This window comes from Aythya marila, assembly GCF_965140915.1.
Source record: "Aythya marila genome assembly, chromosome: 1".
Taxonomy (NCBI): Eukaryota; Metazoa; Chordata; class Aves; order Anseriformes; family Anatidae; genus Aythya; species Aythya marila.
Window position 1 is genome coordinate 74,808,996 of NC_139042.1, and position 20,185 is coordinate 74,829,180.

Sequence of the window (20,185 nt, forward strand, 5' to 3'; positions counted from 1 at the left end):
TTCAGTGAAGCAAATACTTAGAGCAAAATAGCAGGAAAAAGTTAAGAACTTGTATGTGAAGGGAGACTTCTGATTAGATGTTATTTGTTCTTTCATCCACTTGAAAGCTGTTTTTTTACAGCTCAAGCCTGAACTAAATCTTTGAGTCATGTAAAATCTCCTCACCCTAAATAAGAAGAATCTAGTACTATACAATGCAGAGGAGTCAAGATCAGTTAAGTATACATTAAAGAATGTCATATATCAGATGCATGTAATCTTTCTGGCTACTCAGTAAATTGAAAAGACTGCGTGATTTACGTTATGATAAAAATTGCTTGGTAGGTTTGGGTAAGTGAGCCTGAGATCTTTTGAAACTGAAGTTCCCTGTGTTTGAAGTGTGTAAAAGATAGTGGCAATACATTTTTGAAAGAGCTGTTTACTGAAGTGGTTCAGGAGAGAGAAGCTGTTAATGTCAAATTTCTCTCCTACCGACGAGCTGATATTGTCATTCCGTTTTCAAGGTCACTGTAAAAGTAGTCTGTTATAATTCTTCTCAAGGAGTTCTGGCAGGAGATAAATAACTGCCTGTGATCTTTTATAGGATATTAATAGGTAAGACTTCTCCACCTGGCAGCAAGCTGTCAATCAAAACTTATCAATTTGAGTTGCAAAGAAGAGAATGATTTAGTGTCTTTCTATATCAATCATTGATTAGATACCTCTTTATGAAACTTTGATCTTTGTATGAGTTCCATAAAAATAATAATAATAATAAAAATTATCTCTTGAAAATAGCATCTGATACTCTCCTTTAGCAATACCGATATGAAGTATGCATTATCTCTGTGACATTAGAACAAGACAGTTTCCATGAAAAGTGAATTGTGCATGTACTATTATGAGTACAAAGTATATTTTTATGGTATTTTACCCTAGGATTATGCATTACTCTCAATTCAGTGAACTGTGTTTAAGGAGAAAGCTGAAGATAATCTCATGCAGTAACAAATGCATGGTTGTAAAAAAATAAATAAGCTGCCTTGCAGAAATGTTCTTTAATAAAAGGTCACTGTTATATTTATATATACATTAAATATTAAATTTATAAGTATACATCTTTTTGACTTGAAATGCTGACATTTTTAGTCTTTTTAATTGACTCAGAATTCTCCTGTATTATTTGTTGCTACAGTGGTGAAAGGTTTCCATGTATATCAAGTAGCAACAAATACAATCTCTTGTTAATCTTTTATGAAAAATATTTGCTTTTCTTTATTTTTATGAATCTGTGCTTTATAGTTGTTCATGTTTACCAATACAGGTATATGGACATATACGTGTATCCTGTATGAAAATACAGGATATATGGACAAGTATATGAAGGGAATTCAAATATTCTTTTTTTTTCCCCTATTTTTCACATGAAAAATATTCTATTTATTCTGTGATTGCTTGGTCTTTTTTATTTTTGAGAAGTAAAAACTTTTTACGGAAAATAAAAAAATTCAAGTCAGAAATACAGCTATCAAGTGAGTAATCGGGATAAAATTTTCCTGTTTTGTTCACTGCTGCCTCACTGTGCCAGTAAAAAAAAAAAAAAACCAACAAAGTTTTAACCATGCAACTTGCACAAAAATATATCCAACCAATGTGAGGAAAAATGGATCATAAATGTACAATATTAATCCTACTTAATTTTTCTTGGGAGTCAAATATTGATGTCATGTCAATCTCTTTTATTAAAAAACTGTTTTCAGGTTCTTGATGGCTATAAGTTTGATTTTATTTTTTATTTTTTTTTACTTTAAAGAAACAGTTTGCACGTGCATATCTGTATTGTTCTTCCATTCGTTTAAAAGCTGTATGAATCAACTGCATGAGGAAATATATAGTTTCTCTTTGATGTTGACATGAATAACATGTATTATCCACCACAAAGGTGGCAAGGGAAAATATGGTCAATAAAATCAAAAGTACTCCGTAATTAGCTGTTTGCCTTAAGGTGAGATCCAGACAAGTTTTCTGGATAGTGCTCTTGTCATTCAACTGAAATTTACAGTATGTGTGATGTACTACAAATGCCGTTAGAGCATATAGCAGTAAATTCGGCTAGTACTGCACACTTTTAAGTAAAGTTCTATAAATAATGCATAAGGAAATGTTCTTATTTGAGCTTTGCTTTCACAGCCTGCTGGAACTGATCATAAATATCATGTTGACAGATCACATGAACAGCAAAATTTACAGAGAGTCTATTTATTGCACTTGTTTTTTTTGTCTCAGTTCAAGAAGTAGGCTGAAAACAATGCAGACCATTCATTACTGTGAGAGGAAAATATTTCTTTATATTAGTGTGCATTTTAAGATTATTTATGCCTTGATAAAGCATATACAAATGTGACATACTTGTAGTGTTATGTGCCAATTGTATGCATGCAAACACCACAGTAAATGACAAAAGAAGATTTTGTCATAAATCTTAGTGTGAGGACTAAGAGAGAAAAGGAGACTAAGTGCTAATATACTTGGTTTGGCACAGTCAGTAATACTATGGTGTGCTTAGCCCTGGTCCTCATAATAGGGACCAATAATATGGTCCTCATAATTAGTTGATCACCTTTCTTATGACCTTGTGAGGGAAGTAATTATATTTCACACATATAGGTATATGTTTTTGAATAGCAATTGTGTTAGGGCTTTTAAATATGTACTTCTAAAATGAATAGAGATGCTTGTAGCCAGAACCTGCTAGGTTCCTGGCTTTAAGTAAGTCCTCTTTCAACATATATAGCAAACTAATTGGTTAAATTTTACTGTTTATTTTTGCTTTCAGTTCAGTGTGCACTTAAGAGCGTGCACACACATTTTGTGTGTGTGTGTGCGTGCATGTGCATGTGTGTAATCAAGATTACCGTATGATTAGTTATTTTATCCTATGTTTTATTCCTTTTCCTCTTTTGAGCTCTAGGGCTGAAAAGTTTCTGCTTAGAAATTTTTATTATAAAATACACTAGAAATATTTTTGTTATTTGCTTTTATCATTGTTTTGTTTTTCTTCAGGAACACTGATGTGCCATTTCTTCTTGTCCTGTCTTATCTTCATGTCCATACAGCTCTATATGCTTCAGACATGTTTAGAGGAAAAAGCAAGCATGGTTTATATGGAGATGCAGTGGAGGAAATGGACTGGAGTGTAGGTATGTTGCATGTGCTTCTAACATTAATGAAGATAATTCATTCATGTCCACCAAACACAGACTTTTGCAATTTGGATGTCTGTAACATATGTGACATACTTGTCCCTTATACTTGGGGGAAAGAAACAGTCATTTAGGAATCACAATAATCTGACCTCTTGTGGTATCTACTATGTGATCAAAAGTGTCCTAAAAATGCCTACTCTTTTTTTTGACAATAAAGGTAGTCCTTATGCACATAAGAGATATATATGTATACACACCTTAACTGTGGACATTTAAAGTAGAGTGAGTTGAGTCCAACCCATGAGCTTCTGGGGGACTGCTGGCCTCTGCAGTCCTCCTGTGATGCATAAAAGGAAGGGCTTTCAGTGTGGGGGACTGAGTAGAAAAAAAAAAATTTGTATGTCTGATTTTGTATAGAGAAAGTAGATTTAATTCAAGTTGTATTACACACTGAATACTAATAACAAAATATTCTCAAATTAAATGACTGCAATATTCACTATTAACAACTATTTGACTATTTAACTATTTAACTACTATATTTAACTATTAACAAAAGCTCATTATTTTTGGCAAGTTCTCTCAATCTGTGAAATCACTCAGGTGAGGTTCACTTATCTTCATGGAGAACAGTAAAAATAATGTTCTCTTTGAGACTTGGGAGCAGTCAATCGTTACATCTTTCAGCAGGCTTCCGTTATCTTTAGACATATCAAAATGAATCACAGAATCACAGAATTGTCTAGGTTGGAAGAGACCACAAGATCATCGAGTCCAGCCTCGAGTCCAGACCTAACACTTAACAAGTCCTCCACTAAACCATATCACTAAGTTCAACATCTAAACGTCTTTTAAAGACCTCCAGGGGTGGTGACTCCACCACTTCCCTGGGCAGCCCATTCCAATGCCTAACAACCCTCTCGGTAAAGAAGTTCTTCCTAATATCCAACCTAAAACACCCCTGGTGCAACTTTAGCCCATTCCCCCTCATCCTGTCTCCAGGCACATGGGAGAATAGACCAACCCCCACCTCACTATAGCCTTCTTTAATGTACTTATAGAGAGCAAGTTGTTTTCCAGTTGTGAAAACAACTAACACTTCATATTTTAAAATAATTGTTTTGGCAAAAAGCAGTACTGGGAGCCAAAGAGCAGCTTACATTCCTCCTTCCCACATAGCCCAAGTTCATTCTGTTCTTAGTACAACCCAATGCAAAGTGGCTATCTTCAGAAATTCAGCGTTGACACATACATATTTTTAAACTATGCAAGCATCTGTGGTAAAACCTTGTGTATATTTCTTTGCATTAAGAGTTCCAGCTGCAGAACAAGAGTTCTCATTTACAGGAGACAAAAGACAGCACGGTACATTTGGTGATTTGTAATGTATTTAGTGCAGTGTTTGGAAAAATGAACAAATGGGGAAAAGCCTTGTGAAAAACTGTGACACACATAAAAGGAAGAGCTTTCAATGTGGGGGACTGAGTAGAAAAAAAAAATCTTTTCTATGTCTGATTTTGTATAGAGGAAGTAGATTTAATTCAAGTTGTATTACACACTGAATCTTTATCACTTCTTTCAGTGGCCACCAGCATTTAGTAAGTCCAGTGCTTGCGCTGGATAAATGTATGCAAGTGTCCTGGCATTTCTGTTTGCACCTGCACTGGGGTAAACCAGCAAGCATTATCTTTTCACTGTCTATGTTTATTTTTTCTATTTCTTTTTCTTTTCCAAGGTAGTAAGAGTGCTCCAGATTAATTGATTATTTACTGCTGTCATTGGGTTTTGCTGCCTCCTTCAGGAAAGTAGCTCTGGGGTTTAAACAAGTTGGAAACCAAGGCAGCCGCCATGCTGCTCTTTGAGAATATCTAATGATGCAGAGGTAGTAACAGATTGCAAGTCACTTCTCTGTTCCAGAATGACCACAGGCTTTTAGGAGATGTGTCAAACAAAATGTCAAACACCAGGACACCAACGTATTAAAAAAAGCATGGGATAAATCAGAGATAAAAATCTAGTAGCAATAGCGTAAGAATTTTGAACATGCTCAATAGAGGAGAAACATGAGTTTCTTTAAGTGTTGTCCTTTATAATTCATTACAGGAGCATCAGGGCCAGTGGGGCTAGTTTAATCAGGAAACAGACCCTCAGCTGTCATAAACTAGTGTACAAATAAAAAATTTTGTCTCAGCTGAGGGTCTCGTTACTTGGTGTGGCTTATGTCTTGTAAGACTCCTCTGTTGACAGATTGCATATTGGCTCCAGGAGGGAGAAAATGTGTTTAGTTTCTCTGTTACTTTCTCCTCCATTATTAAAATGATGCAAGACAGTTATGTCTGACATTTCCAAAGCAGACTGAAGGAATAATATAGCCTTTTCTTTTTTTTTTCATTTGAAGGGAGCACTTATTTCCATTAACCTCCACTGAAAATTCCAGTCTTAATGAATCAACCATGTCAGACAAAGTAGATTTATTCACTGTACTACTGATGCCAGTAACCAGTGTTTTCTTGGAGTGCCTCTTAAAATGTTACTAGGAAAGTCAAACAAAATCACCTGGAAAAGCTGAAGAAGTAAAAACTATAAGCTTTCTACAAAGAAAGATTTTATCATCTGTTGAACAGAAATGAACAGAAATATTTATGTATAGAGAAATGTCATTTGCAAAAGGAACAGGAAAAAAATATCCCAGATATAACAATATGTTATAAAATCCTTGCATTAAAGGCAACAAATCATAATAAGAAGAAAATGAATGTATGGAAAACTGCACTATAGTATAATGTCAAAAATATTTGCACTTCCCAGGGAAAAAAAAAAAAAAAAAAAAAAAAGGCAAAAAAACCACCAACCTCAATTCAATTCTAAAAGAAACTTCCAATATATGATCTGTTGAGTGGCAAATATCAATCCTTTGAGGATGACTAAAATGAACAAAAAAAAAAAAGAGAGAGAGAGAACAACAGAGCAAAAGTTATGATTGTCAGATACCAGTGAAGAAAAAGTTATATTAAATTGGACCATGAAATTAAGTAGCCACCATTAAACAGTGTCCCTGATTTGAGAGATCAACTAGAATCCAAAAGAAGGCTTTAGCTGCCATTTAGGAGAGGAAAAGCAACATCTTTTCTAAAAGGAAGACAGAGTAGTCCACTTGGACTGAGAATCCTAAATAAAAGACAATTCTCCCTTTTTATTTGTTTATTTATTTAAAATAAATTATCTAATTGGACACCAATTAATCTCCATGCTAGAAGGAGAAAAAAAAAAAATAAAAAATGAATAAAATACTCCATTGAATGTTTCATGGTTTTGACTAGTTAAACCAGTATTGAAGGGTATAATTACAGTCCATGTCAAAAATACTAAACACAAAAGCATCTGAATAAGCTTTGAGACTACATATTTCTACTGCTTTTGCATACTGATATGTGTTTAACAGAATGCAATGTTTAAAGCATTCACAGTTATAATGTCACTGCATGTGACATGCCTAGAGAGTTATTCTCTGGCTAATAACATTAATTTTGTTTTAATGTAGGCTAAGCACCTTATTAATGCTATTAATTATAATTCATATGAGAGCAGATGAAATAATCTTGCAGTCTAAAATGGAAAAAGAAATGATGAATGAATGAATTGAATATTATCCTTTTCTTCCTTCCTCCCTTCCTTCATTCCTTCGTTCCTGATTAAGTATAGGAAGAGAAATTGATATTTTCAGAAATTATTTTCTGCTGTAAATTGCATTACACTAATTTAATCCAAAACAGATCACTGCAAAGAGTTTTGGAGCCCCCTGTAGACTTGCATACAAGCTGTGCGAAGACACACTAATTCAACACCATTTTTGGAAAAGGTTGTTTATTATTTTGTTAACGGTAGTAAGACTACTAACCAGCTCTTAACCCTTTGTGGAACAATCACAGCTGAATGGTTCAAGTGTAAAAACATCCCAGAAGTTGTAGTCTGGCTAACACTGGGTATCTTTATTATGAGAATGCCCTGCAAGCTGGAAAAACGTAACCGCCTCTCTGCCATGGCCTTTTGTTGTGTATTAGGATCAAGTTATATCAAGAAAATGTTACCATCTCATGTTAGTTAATTTGAAGAAAAAGAGTATGAATAAATCCCAATGTATCTTACTCTTATTTCAAAATGGTTTTGAAATATCTCTATAGAGTAATTCCATAGCTCCCCAATACAAGAGAGAGATAGAGCTACTGGAGAAAGTCCAGCAAAGGGCCACAAAGATGATTACAGGAGTGGTGCAACTCTCCTGTGAGGTAAGAGTGAGGGAGCTGGGACTGTTCAGCTTGTAGAAGAGGAGGCTCAGGGGGGATCTCATCAATGTCTTTAAATACCTGAAGGGAGAGTGCAAGGTATATGGAGCCACTCTTTTCAGTGATGCCCAGTGACAGGACAGGAGGCAACGGGCACTGGAATACAGGAGGTTCCCACTGAACATCAGAAAACAGTTTCAGTGTGTGGGTGATGGAGCTGGAAGAGGTTGCAGAGAGAAGTTTTGCATGTTCTCAGAGATACTCAGAAGCCACCTGGATGTGGTCCTGCACAACCAGCTCTAGGTGATCCAGTCTAAGTGGGGTGTTGAATCAGATGACCTTCAGACATCCCTTCCAGCCTCAGCCATTCTGTGATTCTGTGAGATGTTCAAGAGAAGGAAAGAAATATATCATTTAAAATCAATGCATATTTTGAAACCGAATTAAAAATAACTTTTAAAAGTCAGTCTATAAGAACCAAGGAACTTTTCAATAAAAATAAAGCAAGAATACAACAGAAGCAAGATATGACATTTTATTATAGTGATGACAGATTTTGAGGATGCTAATGATATCTTAAATAGGCTTTCCTTGCCTAAATAACAGTGTTTTCTTGCTATGTCTAATGTTGGACAAGGAAAAAAATAAGCTGTGAAATCTAGAATGGAAATTGTAACCTCTAGCTCTTCTAAATGAAATCAGGAAAATTTTACAATCTCACTACATTGCAATAACCAGAGTTATTCAGAGTTGAATTTCTGCTGGTATAATTCATAGAAACATCAGTCTTCAGAAATTTTCATTACTGTAGGCTTTATGTAAGGTGAACCATAGCATGCTGATTATCCCCAATAGAATAAATTTAAATAAAGATGTCAGAAAACTGTTAGGAAAAAAGAAACAGATTGAAGAGTAATCTCACATTTGGATTATATTGCCAGTCCATTTCAGAGCTGAACAAAGTAAATATTTTGATAAATATTTGGATAAATACAAAGCAGGGATTTCAAAAATAAATAATATTTTTAAAAAATTGCAGATGAGGAAGCAATGATCTACATTCTATGTGCTTTTTCTTTAAAGTATGTTTTGCTTTTTGTGGAAATTGGTAAAATAATATTGCATTAAATATTTCTCTTTTGTCTCAGATTTTATAGTGTTGTATATAATCTGACTTCCTGTTTAAAAAAAGACTTCAATAATACATTTAGTTTCTTTTCCACTAACTCACCAAATTTCTTTGATTTAAACTTATAACCTAGAAAGATGTCTATACTTCATTTGCACATACAGAGGAAGGATACTGTGCCATTGCTTCCCATGATAGCTCGTTTGTTTCTTTCTTTCTGTTTTCTTTTTATCACAGAAAATAGTGATGGCAAATATAGGAGCCACATGGGACTCACTTGGTAGCAGAGATGACCATGAATATTTTAAACTGTTGTTTTTTCTTCTAGTTGTCTGGGAGTCTTCATGCCATTTTTCTCAGAGGGCTGTTCAAGCCAGTCTAAGCACTCACCATTTTCAAAGCATCTTTTTAAATGCCTGAGCTTGATCCTCAGAAAAACTCCACTGACTTAGTTTCATTCAAACAAGTCATTGATATAACCCAAGGTAAATCACTCAGAAGGCAAAAGCAGTTCTGTGGAATTTAGTTACCTGTTTTCTTGGCTAAATAAGCAATGTGGAGGTCTTAACCCTAACATCTGGATCATTGTGCCAGATGATTGTTTTGATTGTTCTTTCACTGAGAGCACTATGCCTAATTTTTAAACTAATAGTACTCATGTCATTAAAACATTGGATATCTGAATAACTTTTACCAGAGGAACATGAATTACTTGCCAAAGCATTTGTGATACTCTGCAACGGAACTATGTGGGGTAATATAGTATATAATAAAGTACAACATAGTACTATAATAAAGTACAACAAGACTATAATAAAGACAACAAAAAGTAAAGTATACTTTATTGAGAAAGGTCAGCTAGGTTACAGTCGAGTAGGACTAACTGAAGGTCAGACCACTTTTCACACTGTTCTTCCTTGATTCACCTGTTATCATAATAAGAATTGGTTATAAATGTGTATCTTCACACAAAACTTTCAAAGAGAAAGGGAGGAGCAAAAGCCCAAACAAGTAAACTCCAGATCTTTGTAGAAACATCTAATTTACTGTTTTAGTAATTACATTTCACAGTGCTGCAAAACAGATTATATCAATATATATGCAGGATTAGCCTGTGACTCTTAATTTCTGCAGTGCCTAAAAACTAATATGATAAAAACTAAATGCTTATGTCTTTTATCTGATTAATGTGTCTGTGTTTAAATAGTTAATACACAATTTATGTGGATTGATCATTGACTCTACTATTGATTTCTGTTAAACTCTGGAGTGAAATAAATCAAGGGTCTAAGTGGTAACCATTCCAATCTAGTATAAGCAATTTTTATTGACTCCAGTGTTTTCTCAGACCCCATTGATTTAGTAATAGATGAAAAAAACATTTCCAGAAAAAATTTGAAAGCTACTTTGGAAAACTGTAAAGTATTTCGGAGACAGAAAACTGAAATATGCCCACAACAAATTTAGTAAAATACAGTCTAAATTTTACAGCCAAAGAATTTTTGAGATGCTGAAACATGTTACACTTTCTTAGTTTTTATATGCCTTCATAATAGCGTGTGGTGTATCTTCAATTTCTTAGTAAAAGCATTTTCATTCTCATTTTAAAATAGTTATTTTAGGCTTAAAACCTAGCAGCTCTTACACTTGACTTATTTTTTTAATTACAAACTAATTAAAATATCAATTGTAATATTTATTTCAAGTTATTTTGCACTGAAATTTTATTCCTAGATGATTTTTTTTACTATGCTTTCCTATATTGAGCAGTAACTTTTATCCTCCTGGGAAATAAGCATAGTATTGGCAAGCTTCAGCTGAAATCTATGTCTCTTTTACAGAAAATTGTTAATGTCCCTTACTGTGAGTTCACACAGCTTTATTTTGCTATAAAATGTGTGTTTTCAGCTCCTATTTAGAAAAGTTGTGTTGCTACTCACTTAGTATCAATCCAGAAACATATGCTAAATCTGACAAGTCTAAATTAAGCTAAAAAAAGGTAAACAAAAATGAAAGGATAAATAAATAAATAAATTCCTGTTGTGTTGGGAAAACAATGAAGGAAATATCCATATTTTTTCCAGAAAAAATATATTGTACCAGAGATTGTTGCAGAGATAAGCCTAATTTGTCATTGCTTTTCACCTGTTGTAGTCATTCATAACAGTGCAAAGTCAATAATTTAAAAGATAATCAACACAGAATGATACCACAGTATTACAGACGGTGGATAATCACACTTAGATTGTTTTATACAGCTATGATGAATGTGACATTATCTTAGCTGAGCCTGAAAACCTGGAAGTGATGCCTGGGGCAGATGGCATGTTCCTTGACCTTGCTTTCCTGAATTGATACTGGTATATGCCACAAGTCACAAGGTTTATTTTTAAGTTGTTTTGGTTATCATGAAAGATGTTAAGCCAGCAACTTTAGAAATAAGGTATGAAGCCAATTCAGGTACTTTATGAGCAGAACGTTCTCCCACCCTGTTCTTCCATCCTGCTATTACCCTAACATTAAAAGACTGTTTTTTCAGCTAATATAGTAGTTAAGTTCTTGAAGCATATTCAGTCTTTAGGTCAGATCTGGGAAAATTGTCAATAAGGGTGCAGATTAAAAGACATTTGTAATTCTGCCTTTTATGATGTGGATGCTTTCCAGTTATGATCTGGGCTAAAACCCAAACTCATTTCATATGTCACTAAGCAGTAATGACTTTCAGTCACTACTGAACAGGACTGAATTTAAGAGGTGAGTAAGTGATGAAAGGCTCACATTTCCACTATGATAAGCTTCCTGAGCTATCTAATCCTCCTTAAGTACAGTTTCCTGTTTCTATATTACATCTTTGTACACAGCAAAGCTCCTTGGAACATTATTTACAGGATTACAAAGCACATCTTAAGCACCCATTCCTATAGCATTTTTAATCAGTCAAGTTTAAATAATGTCTTAGTAATGCATACCCCATGATGGAAAACTTCAGTGTGTGTGATGCAGCTTGTGGTAGTAGCACTGTGTTGTTCAAAATTTGCTGCTAACAGCTGAACAGATTTCATTTGCATCTGATATCACTCAAGTTAATTTATCAGCACAAAATGTGTTAATGTATTATTCGTGTAATGTATTTTACTTTACAAAAATATAACTGTATCATTTTCAGGATTTTAAAGTTTTTCTATTAGTTTTGAACCTCTGAAAATTGGGCCTAATAGAAAACGAGTGAGATGACATTTCATGTTATGATCAAAATGCTCTAATTAGAAAAAAAAAAAAATATATATATATATAGCTCTTGAGATAGGCAAATTTCTATTGGTAAGAGAAAGCTCAAAGCTTATTTCAGGTAACCTAGGGAGAAGAGAATCCCATACTATGAGGATATGAAATTCTGTAGTAAAAGGAGCTACCAAACTTTTGTATAACCTTTCACCTTAAAGTTTAAGTGCATGTATAAATGGTATGGGTTTTTTGCTCCTTGCTTTATGTGGGCGGGGAAAGTCATTATAAGTAGGATTAAGAACAGAGTAAAGTTTTAAGCAAAAACTAACCTGTAGGAATATAGCAGCTTCTATGAATATAGGAAAATAGCAACTTGATGAAGGTTGCTCATAAAAAGGCAGTGCTGAAGAGAAGTGAGAAATAAGGAAATTGAATGGGGCTAACTTTAGCCAAATTGTAGATATTCTCCAAAATACAGACTAGGAACACAGTTTAATGGAAGATAATAAAGATTTTGTTGATAATTTGACTGCATAACAACCCTTTTAGCATCATTACTTGAAGCTGCTAAGAGGAATTACCTTTGCTCTGTCCCAGAGAAACACCACAGGAGTATACCAAGTCAGTCATCCAGAGCATGGGATCGGAATGGCAGAGATGGACATTATTTACAGCTCTCTTTGCCCGCTTTGGAGAATGTGTCCCTCTTGTGAACCTGAAACCTTCAGCACTGACTTATGAACATGATTTTACTATCCTTTTTCTTCAACACTTGGTACAGAAAGCAATATCTGTCTAGTTATTTATAGAGCATGTAATCACGGTTTTCATAAAGAATGCAATTGAGCTAGTAGGTGAAGGCTGTTGCTGGTATAACTTACATCTCAATGAAGGAGGCCTAAATGTGAAATAAAGGAACAGAGAAACTAAAAGCAAGAATTTTTAATCTGAGCATTTAAACCTTCCCATCCACACCCTTTCCTTGTACCTTCAGATAGTTTTTTAGTGGGTTGCCTCAATATAACTGATAGAGTCCAGGAATAACTATTAAACATTCATACAAACACAGAAAAGGCACCAAAAAAAAAAATAATTATAAGGCTATAATGTCCAGTACTCCAAGATAGGAAAAATCAATCCTCCTATGCTTGTGTCTTATGATACAGTTTTTAACGTATGGGTTTCATGTCATTTCTTTTCCCTTTGGAACCCTGTCTCATCATCACAGTGTACCTTCTTAATGAGCAGCTATTCAACAGTAGGTGTATTCGTTATTGTTAAATATGAATTCTCATATTTTATTTAACACACACTATTGAAGTTCTGTTTTGAAGACAGATTTCTTTGACTTCTCTCATCTTTTCTGTGGCATCACATCGCTAGACCATATAACAGATTCACAAATAAGAATTTTCACAAAGTCTTTGTAAGATAGGGAGATCTCATTAATCTGTTCTACAGATGAAAATCTGAAGCACAAAGATGATGTTCAGATTTACCAACTGGGGAAGAGTTTTCTTGCCAGTAACCCACTAATCCAGCTCTGGATCTATAGTAAAGCATTAGGATTTACACTCAGCTGGCATAGCAGTAGGAGAGAGGAGAAAACAAGTCATTTGTCTTTCCCAGGCTTGATCCATGTTGGAGCTGGGAAAAAATTAGAATGTGCATCTTGTCTCGGGAATACAGAATTTCTTCTGGTCATGGAAAATAAGTTGTTGGTTTTTTTTAAAGGTAACTAACTATCTTCATCAAGATATAAACTACAATTACACGAACAATTTCTGTGATGATACAGAAAACGTCTTGCAGCCTTTTACCCTTTATTCATAGCTGGCTGCATCTCATTTAACTGAGAATATGATTTTTATTTTCTTTAAGAAAATAAAGACTGACCATGTGCATTTCTGTTTTAGTGGTGATGCTGATAAGCCCAGATGTTCTTTTTAAAATCATGACTGCTATCTTTTGGAGAGAGAGATGATTTTTTTTCATGCTTCTTTTGAAATGTATTAGTTATTTTGAGACCATACTGTTAACAAAGATGGGAACTCACTCTCTGTGTTACAATAATCATACAATAAGACTTCGGACAATATCAATTCTGTGTTGTAAGTTGCAATTCCAAAGGAGGGCCATAAGGATGATCAGAGGGCTGGAGTATCTCTCCTATGAAGACAGGATGAGGGAGTTGGGATTCTTCTCTAATCTCTTCAGATTAGAGAAGAGAGGTCTCTCTGGAGAGACCTTATAGCAACCTTCCAATACGTAAAGAGGGCCTACAGGACACCTGGGAAGGGACTCTTTATCAGGGAGCGTAGGGATAGGACAAAGGGGAATACCTTTAAACTAAAAAAAGATAAATTTAGAATAGCTATAAGGAAGAACTTACTTATTGTGAGGATAGTGAGGCTGGAACAGGTTGCCCAGAGAAGTGGTGAATGCCGCATTCTTGGAAGTGTTTGAGGCCAGGCTGGATGGGGCTTTGATCAACCTGATCTAGTGGGAAGTGTCCATGCTCATGGCAGGAGGTTGGAACTTCGGGCTTCAAGGTCCTTTCCAACCCAAACCATTCTGTGATTCTGTGACTATTCATTGACAGTCTGGTTCCTATTAGTCAATAGCCATGAACTTGAAATTTCTTTTCAAACTGCAGAATCACAAGACTCAAATTCCTAGTATTAATAAGCTCTTTTTGATGAGGTTAGTAGAACTGCCTTTTTATTGACTATGTTTATTTTTTTTCAATAATACATTTAACTGCTAAAACAACAACACTAAGTAATGGGCAGGCTGGTAATACTACCAAAGATCATTATTCTTTTAGAAAGAAGTTGTGTATTTTGCATTGCAGAAAATTGTGGATTTTGGGGGATGGTTTTGGTTTGGTTTGATTTATATTTTTTGTTTGTTTTTTTTTTCATTGCACCAGCAGATATTTAATGGAGTTTTTAAAGTTAGGGAAAGCACTAGAGTAATGATGCTGTGATTAGTGAAGGACAGGCTGCCAAGGTGATAACTTTGGTCTTCTCCAGCTTTTTCCCCCACAACTTGATTGCAAAATCATAGAACCATGCAATCATTCCGGTTGGAAAAGAACTCTAAGTTCATGTAGTCCAGTCTTAATAAAACATTTATGTTTCATTTCAGGCTTAGGAAAAAAAAAAATAAAAATGGATGTTTATTATGGTTTCTTACTTTTTTGTTGTTGATGTTGTTTTTTGCCTTTATTTTTTAATGCTATTATGATTGTGTTTTTTGTTTTGTTTTGTTTTGTTTTTGCATATTTCATTTAGTTTAGTCAAGTTTTTTGTTTGTTTGTTTTGTTTTTACTATTTTAAAAGCTTTCTTTTTGTTTTCTCTTTATTTTAGTTTAGTTCTTGTATTTTGTATGCTCGTGTTTCTCTTTTTAAACAATTCCCCCTCCCTACCCAGCAATGGAAATTTTGTGCGTGATATATCGTAATGAAAAAGCATGGCGTAGCAACCCTGAGAAAACCCAACAGTTTTTATGTTCGAGTAGTAAGCTCAATATCCAAAGGAACACCTGACCCCTAAGGGCTCAATTGTTTTCTCAAGATGATAGAAGAGAAACTCCAGGATAATCAATCCCTACCTTGGACCAGCATGAAGTCGTATTCAGCAGCTTCAGTGCATCTCACAGCTTTTTGCTACCAAAAGAGCACCCTCCAGGGAAAGCATAGCAAGGTTGAACAGAAAAAAAAGAGGAGAAGCATCTTGCTCTTGCAGCAAGCGTCCTTTCAAAAACCTGCTGGATGGACCACTTTTGTGTTATGACAATAAAAGATTTAGGTTCCTAGGTTTTAGTTTAGTGGCAGAGTTCTTTGTGTGTTAGCAATTGATTTAATTTCAATTTCTAAATCAGACTGGAATTTTAAAACGAAGCAGGCAAGCAAGGAATAATACAAATGTAAATGTGCGTCAATCTTAAAGAAGAGAGTGATCTAGCCCAGAAAAGCAATATGATTTTTTTTTCTTCCTGCAAAGCCAAATATAACTTAATCCCAGGTGTTTGCAATAAATGAGTAGCTTAGAGTGTCTCTCCATATTTCTAGCAAAGTAATGGAAAGTGCTATTTTTGGCAACGTGAAATGTGTAACTAAGTGTTTAGTGTATGGCTGTGTGAAAGGTTTCAAAGTTTGCCTTTCTAATCCAAAGTAGAGTTGATTTGGGCATCACCAAACAGTAGACACATCAAGCAAGTAAAAATGAATATGTTTTTTTTTTCTTTATTTATGATATGAATAAACATAATTTGTATTTGTTAAATCATCATATACTGGAACTTTCAGAATCATTTGATGTGTAATACTAAAAAGTATAATGAGCCTTTGTCATTACTTTTTTTTTTTTTTTTTTTTTTTAAGGTGAACATTTTAAAAAGTTCTGAGGCCCCTTAACTCTGAATTTTGTAAATCTGAAATTAGAGTTTCTGATGTCAGATAAGGAAATCTCTGATTGCTCATGAGTTGTGTCCATAAGAAGCCTTTAATGAAAAAAACAAAAAAAAAAACAAAAAAACAAACAAAAAAAAAACCAACAACCTGCAATTGGGGTTAAATAGTAAATAGTATTTCCTTTAGGAAAGAAACAAGGAATAAAATAATATAAAGTATTTTAAGAGTATCGGGGTTTTGATAAATGAGGTTTGAAAATAGAACTTTTCTTTTTATAAATTCTTTGCATACATAATCGAGTTACTTCAGGGGTAGTCGGGAAATGGCAGTTAACAACATGTGTATGGTAGGTCTGTTAGCGTCTCTGAAGATGAGACTTCATTCCATTTTGTTAGATTCTTTTCTTTCCCTAGATGTCAAATGTGATAATGACCCATCCACTAGTATGCATACAGAAATATGGTTATGATACAGTGGTCTAAAAATGGGGTATTGACACCAAGTTCCTCTCTCCGATGTTGATATGAAAAGTCACATTGAAATAAGTAGTCAGGATAACATTTATATATTTCCATATCTACTATCCTGGTTTTGTCTTCCTTTAAAGAAATTTCTACTTATGTGAGAGATGCACTTTCATCTAAGGTTAGAATCTGGCCTTTTTTGCCAGCTCCTCATAAACCACAAGCAGATAATTTATTCTTTTATTGATATTATTTATTTATTTGTGGTTTCTCTTTTCCAGTTCTCCCAATGGATTGTTAGAGGAGATCACACTGTTTCCCCCACACGCTTGGCTTCTTTTCATTACTTGGCATCTCTTGCAATGATCAGTCTCTATTGATAGTAGCTTATCAGAATATCATTATTTAAGCAGTTTTGGAAAGACTAGCCTTTAAGAAGGAGGATAAAAGCTGTAATACAATTGAGATTAAAAGGAAGATACCAGTTTGACAGTCTTTACTATTACATCTCCTTTATGAAGGTGTATTTTTTTAGATGGGCCAACAGAACATTTTTTTTTTTTAAATTTAAATTAACCTTTCTTTTTATACATAAATATTGTTCAGTTCCATGCAACTTATGTATTAGTTATTCTTCCCCAGGAGCTGAAGAAGGAAGCTTGCTAAATACAGAGAATGAGATTAAATGAAGAATATCAGGATCTTTATGTAACAATATGTGTTTCTAGTTGGCAGATATCCAGGTCCTCCACACTGTTTTATTTTGTTTTGTTTCATTTAAAGAGTTTTTTTTAGGGACTTGGTTGGAAAACAAGAAACTGTTCACTCCAGTAAGCAAGAAGACCTGCAAAATATCCTGAAAAATATCTGTTCCTTTTAATCATGTTGAAGTAGGTCTTCTGTTTGTGTAGAATTATGTAACTGCCTTAAGTCAGTGGAACTGGGCTGATATGAAGTCAACAACCATGGTATGAAAAGGTTGTGATTGTTGAAAAAAATGTCAACACAACCTTTCAAACAAAATGTATTTACTAGGGATTTGGTTTTAATGAAAGGGAAAAAAAAAAAAAAAGTGAAAACCTTGTAATAGAAGAAACATATATTTTCTTTAATAGCATAACCACGCTGTCAGAAAGGTAGTAAACAAACAGTGCACCTTTCTAATATGTGCAAGACAGTGTTAAGTATGTTGCTAGCAACAGCTGGCAAGGAAAAAGAGGAAAGCAGAGGTGGCTGCCAGCAACTCACAGGCAGGGAGCAATTACATTCAAATGTCAAATGTCCATTAGCAGAAAATTAGAGAGAAAACCAAAGCCAAAAGTAAGGATGATGTCTGTGCAGCTGAAAGTGGGATGAAATGTCCCATCTGTCTCTTGAAGTCTTGACTGGGGCCAAAGTGCCCAACATTATAAAAAGACATGGTTCAGTGTAGGGTTAAATATAATACAAGTTCCTTTGTATCTACCACAACACATCCTACAGGACAAGCTGAACATCCTCAGCATGGTATCAAGAGCAGAGTGCTACTACAATGGCTTTTTTACCCAGTATAATTTTTAATAAGGCATAAAATTGGCAGGTGTCCTTAAAAAAGTCCTTCAAACATTTCTATGGAATATTATCCTAACTGTTCTTGCCAATTTAGAGCTGAGATAATCGAGCCCCATATCCCAGATTTCTCAGTCATTTTCAACTTTTGTTTGGTTCTGCTGTAGTTCATCAACCGGCAGTTGCAATAACCCCCAGGTGCTTCTCATAAAAAGTAGATGACCGATTTAAACAGGTAAAGAGAACTTTGAGGTCTGTTTCAACAGAAGATGTTGGATAATAATATCCCATTTCTTTCACAGAACATAAGCTGACTTTCTGATGTGACATTTAATTATTTCCCTTGTTCTTTATTAACCTTAGGAATACACAGTAAGGGAATAGAAAACAATCATTTTAAGCAGGAGACACTGGTGTAATAAATATGCGACCTGGAAACATGTACACAAATGTTCTGCCCTACTGTTGTGATATTTAATTGCTGAGTCTTGCTAAGGATAATCAGTTCTAAGTACAGCTAGCTATGCTTCTCTGATACCTTTGAGGGCAGAAATCTACTTGCTGTTGGGTACTTCTCCTGTTTCTGTATATAGCTTCCATAGGTTTGATGTTACAGGTTCAGAAAGAACTAGTCCTTTAAAAATATATACAAAAATAGGGAGGGACTGACCCTGTTCCTGCCTCTCCATCCATAGGAATAATACCATTCCCATAAGTAAAAAATAAGCTGTTTGGGACCTTCCATTGGATGGTTCCCATCTATGGCTTGGAGAGTTTACCTTGGCCATAACTCTCCTTTACCCAGATTTGCAGTTAGATTAATTTGTGCCTTGTATCTGTGTTAATATTTCAATTCATACATGGTGTTGCTATGTGAATTATCCTTCCTCACTCTGAATTCAACTTTCATATTTATCCTAAAAAGCATATCTTACTGTGATCCTGGTATACAAAGCAGAGCTCTTTCAGAAATATGTCTTGCATGCACAAAGTCTCCTAACTATTTTTTGTAATTTTCCATTGCAAACCAAATGACACCTAGTATTTGTACAGAGAAAAGGCAAAGAAGTGGGCTTGATGATCTCAAGGCTCTCATTCCACCATGTTTTGGGGGCATTGAATGCATCTTGGCCTAAGCAGAGACCTCATGTTGTTCCAAACCAATTTAAGATGAGACTGACATAATTCTTTTTCCCAAGCCTTAGACCAGAAAAAGGCAGATTTTTTTTTTATTGTAGATATCTTTTGTATGCTACTTAATACTACTGTGAAATGTTAACAGAAGCTCTTTCCTAATAGGCTGAAATATTTTTTTCAAGAGCACTTAGATGAATTAAGGAATCGATGTCCCATTTCATAAGCCAATGAGCAGTCTTTTGAGCTAATCATCTATTATCAATGAGGGTGACCACAAAAATTATTTATCTTCCCTTCTGACAGTATCCTCAGAAATTTAAATCATTATGAATACTGTCATACTGAACATGTACACGCATGCATGCACACACACACACAAAGAGAGAGAGAAAATTATTTGGGAAAAAAAAAAAAAAAAAAAAAAAAAGAATCATAAAGGTTTGTGACCTTAAATTTACTTGATCTTCCCCCCTCCCAGAGTTCCTAGTGTCATCTATGGAAGAGAGATTGGAGTTTACATTCTATGGTGGAAAATTGTGTTGAGAACAGTTTTCACAGTCAGGCTTTCTTTCTTATTGGTATTAACATTGTCTGTACAGAGATTCATTCACAGGTAGTGTGGTTTAGAGATGGTGATTACACAGTAGGCTTCAAGTTTCTAGTCATACTTAGCAGGCAGTAAAGGCACCAAGTTGCCCAAATGCTGTTTGAGAAGTGAATTGGCAAATGTGCGTGGTGATGTAGGAAAAAAAAAAAAAAAAAGATATCGTGTTGAGGGGGGGAGAGAGAAGAAGGG

At 34.6% G+C, this 20,185-nt stretch overlaps 1 protein-coding gene across 5 annotated transcripts in view; it reads left to right on the forward strand.

The window, feature by feature from the left end:
* STS (steroid sulfatase) overlaps window positions 1-20,185 on the forward strand; it is a 110,646-nt gene that overhangs the window by 38,972 nt on the left and 51,489 nt on the right. For all 5 annotated transcript variants that reach the window (XM_082783372.1, XM_082783371.1, XM_082783373.1 and 2 more), the window contains one exon: window positions 3,043-3,179. In XM_082783372.1, the coding sequence (XP_082639498.1) occupies window positions 3,043-3,179 (137 nt within the window). The remainder of the gene's footprint in view (window positions 1-3,042; window positions 3,180-20,185) is intronic.